Here is a 2,048-nt window from a genome sequence, read left to right as displayed (position 1 = left end):
CTAGTCTACAGTCCAGTCTATAGTCTAGTCTACAGTCCAGTCCATAGTCTATTCTATAGTCCAGTCTATAGTCTAGTCTATAGTCTAGACTATAGTCTAGTCTATAGTCTATAATCTACCCTATAGGCTAGTCCAGAATTTTAATGTTTCGATTTCATGTCAGAAAGCCTAACTTTTGTAACCGATGTCTTCTGGTTGGGATAAAATTTCCAGCGGTGTTAATCATGATGACCACGGTCGTTATTTCACTTTCATAGGCGTCAGAATAGCCATGAGAAAATGGGCGTGCCATGGATTGCAAATATTCTTATTATATTAAAAAGGCTTAATATAGAGAAGCCATTATTCGAAATACCCCTTTTAAAGTCCATTATGCATTTTTGAAAAGTATTTTAAAAGTTGGTTCTCTGGGACATGAAATCCCACTTATATAGTTATTATTTCACTTACAATTTTAAAATACAAAGTTAATTCCTTTTTTATTATTTTATTAATAATCCTCTTCTTCTTCTTCTTCTTCATTTTCAAAGAAGTTATTTTCATTATCTACTGTTTCTGTTGGATTTGCTTTCAAATCAGTTTCAAGGGAAGTATTTAAATTATTTCCGGAATCTAATGTTTCAACTGGTTTTGATTTTAAGTCCGTGTTAGGAAAACCATTTAAACGTTTTGAGGTTTTAACATCTTCAACATTACAGCAAAATATAATACCCATTACATTATAACGAAAAGTAGAGCTGATTTCTTTCAACCAAGGAATTTCGTGACATATGTCTGGACAAAAGATTATATCCTTTTCCGCATAAAACTAAAAAGAAATAATATAAAAACAAATTTCAAAATTTTTCATTTAATAAAATCATTTTTAACTAAATACTTACTTCATTAAATGGTGAATTTATACCAATAATGACAATTTCATTGGTGCTATTGTCACTGGCCTGCAAATAATTCCAAACATACAATGGTATTGTGCTGTCAGTTTTAATGATGACTTCTTCCATGGTGTAATTCGTTTGACAGTTCTCAGTAAAGGGTGCTTCCATGACGCCAGATATTCCCGCTACGATGTCATATGCTTGTTTATCACCTTCAACATGCTTTTCGAGAGCAGCTTCATAACGTCGCCAATTGTTAAGACGCAAATTTGGCCACCATAAAAATTCAAGTAGAGACGAGAACTGCTGATTAAATGTAGAATTAAGTTTAGGCATTTGTATTATGGAACTGTAGCCATAGTTTGTGTAGGTGAACATGTTTTGGAACTGTTCATTAACGAAATCGTCTTTTGTGATGCTATGTAAATACATATAATAAAAGAGAGTATGTTGCTTATATTATTGGTATATCATGCCACTTTCATAACTTACTTATTTGGACCAAAAGATTCATCTATATATTGTATTTCTAAAAGAGGTGGTGTGCTCGAATTCTTCAAGTTAGATGGTTTCTAAAATTTTCAAATTTAAATTAAAAAGATTTAAAAAGTTTTTTTATTTAAGAAATTTTACCATATAAACAGAATGTTTTGGTGCCAGTGTATAATAAACTGATGAAAGGGACTGATCATAGGTATTATAACAAATTCCAGCCAAAAAAATATAACTATTAAAAACACTAGGTCGACCCACAAAATATGATGTCAAATAAAATGGACACCATGTGAATTTCTCCGACGATTCATATAATTTCCATTTTATTGTGGAGCACCTTAAATTTATAGCACTTTCATAATTGTAGATACTATACGAATGCTTTTTATTCGTTTTGGTTTGTATCGAGTTCATACACTTGACGAAAAGTTGATTTGTTGCGAAGCTGTTAAGGATAAAAATGTATTTAATAATAATGTAAAATAAACGAAGAAAAATAATTCCGGATCTACATACTTAATTTCAGATTTCTGGGTTCAATATTAAAAAAAATCAAAAAGTTATTTTTAACAAGTAGGAAAGTATAGTCGGGCATGGCCGACCATATGATACCCTACACCATGAGTATATTTTTACAATTTTTACTTTTAAAAAATTTTTATTTTTTGTAAAGAA

The 2,048-nt window shown here is 30.5% G+C and overlaps 2 protein-coding genes across 4 annotated transcripts in view; both read right to left on the bottom strand.

Annotated features, from left to right (window-relative positions):
- Window positions 1–2,048, bottom strand: part of LOC111682832 — a 173,729-nt gene that overhangs the window by 18,697 nt on the left and 152,984 nt on the right. The window lies entirely within an intron of this gene.
- LOC124419953 lies at window positions 400–1,834 on the bottom strand. The gene is made up of 4 exons (XM_046951144.1): window positions 1,512–1,834; window positions 1,371–1,450; window positions 882–1,296; window positions 400–808 (listed from the first exon to the last, which is right to left on the bottom strand). Exons 1-4 carry the CDS (start codon window positions 1,785–1,787, stop codon window positions 491–493), a joined length of 1,089 nt encoding a protein of 362 aa, XP_046807100.1. The 5' UTR covers window positions 1,788–1,834; the 3' UTR covers window positions 400–490.

The sequence above is a fragment of the Lucilia cuprina genome, chromosome 2 (genome assembly GCF_022045245.1).
Source record: "Lucilia cuprina isolate Lc7/37 chromosome 2, ASM2204524v1, whole genome shotgun sequence".
NCBI lineage: Eukaryota > Metazoa > Arthropoda > Insecta > Diptera > Calliphoridae > Lucilia > Lucilia cuprina.
This window is presented reverse-complemented; position numbering and strand designations above follow the sequence as displayed.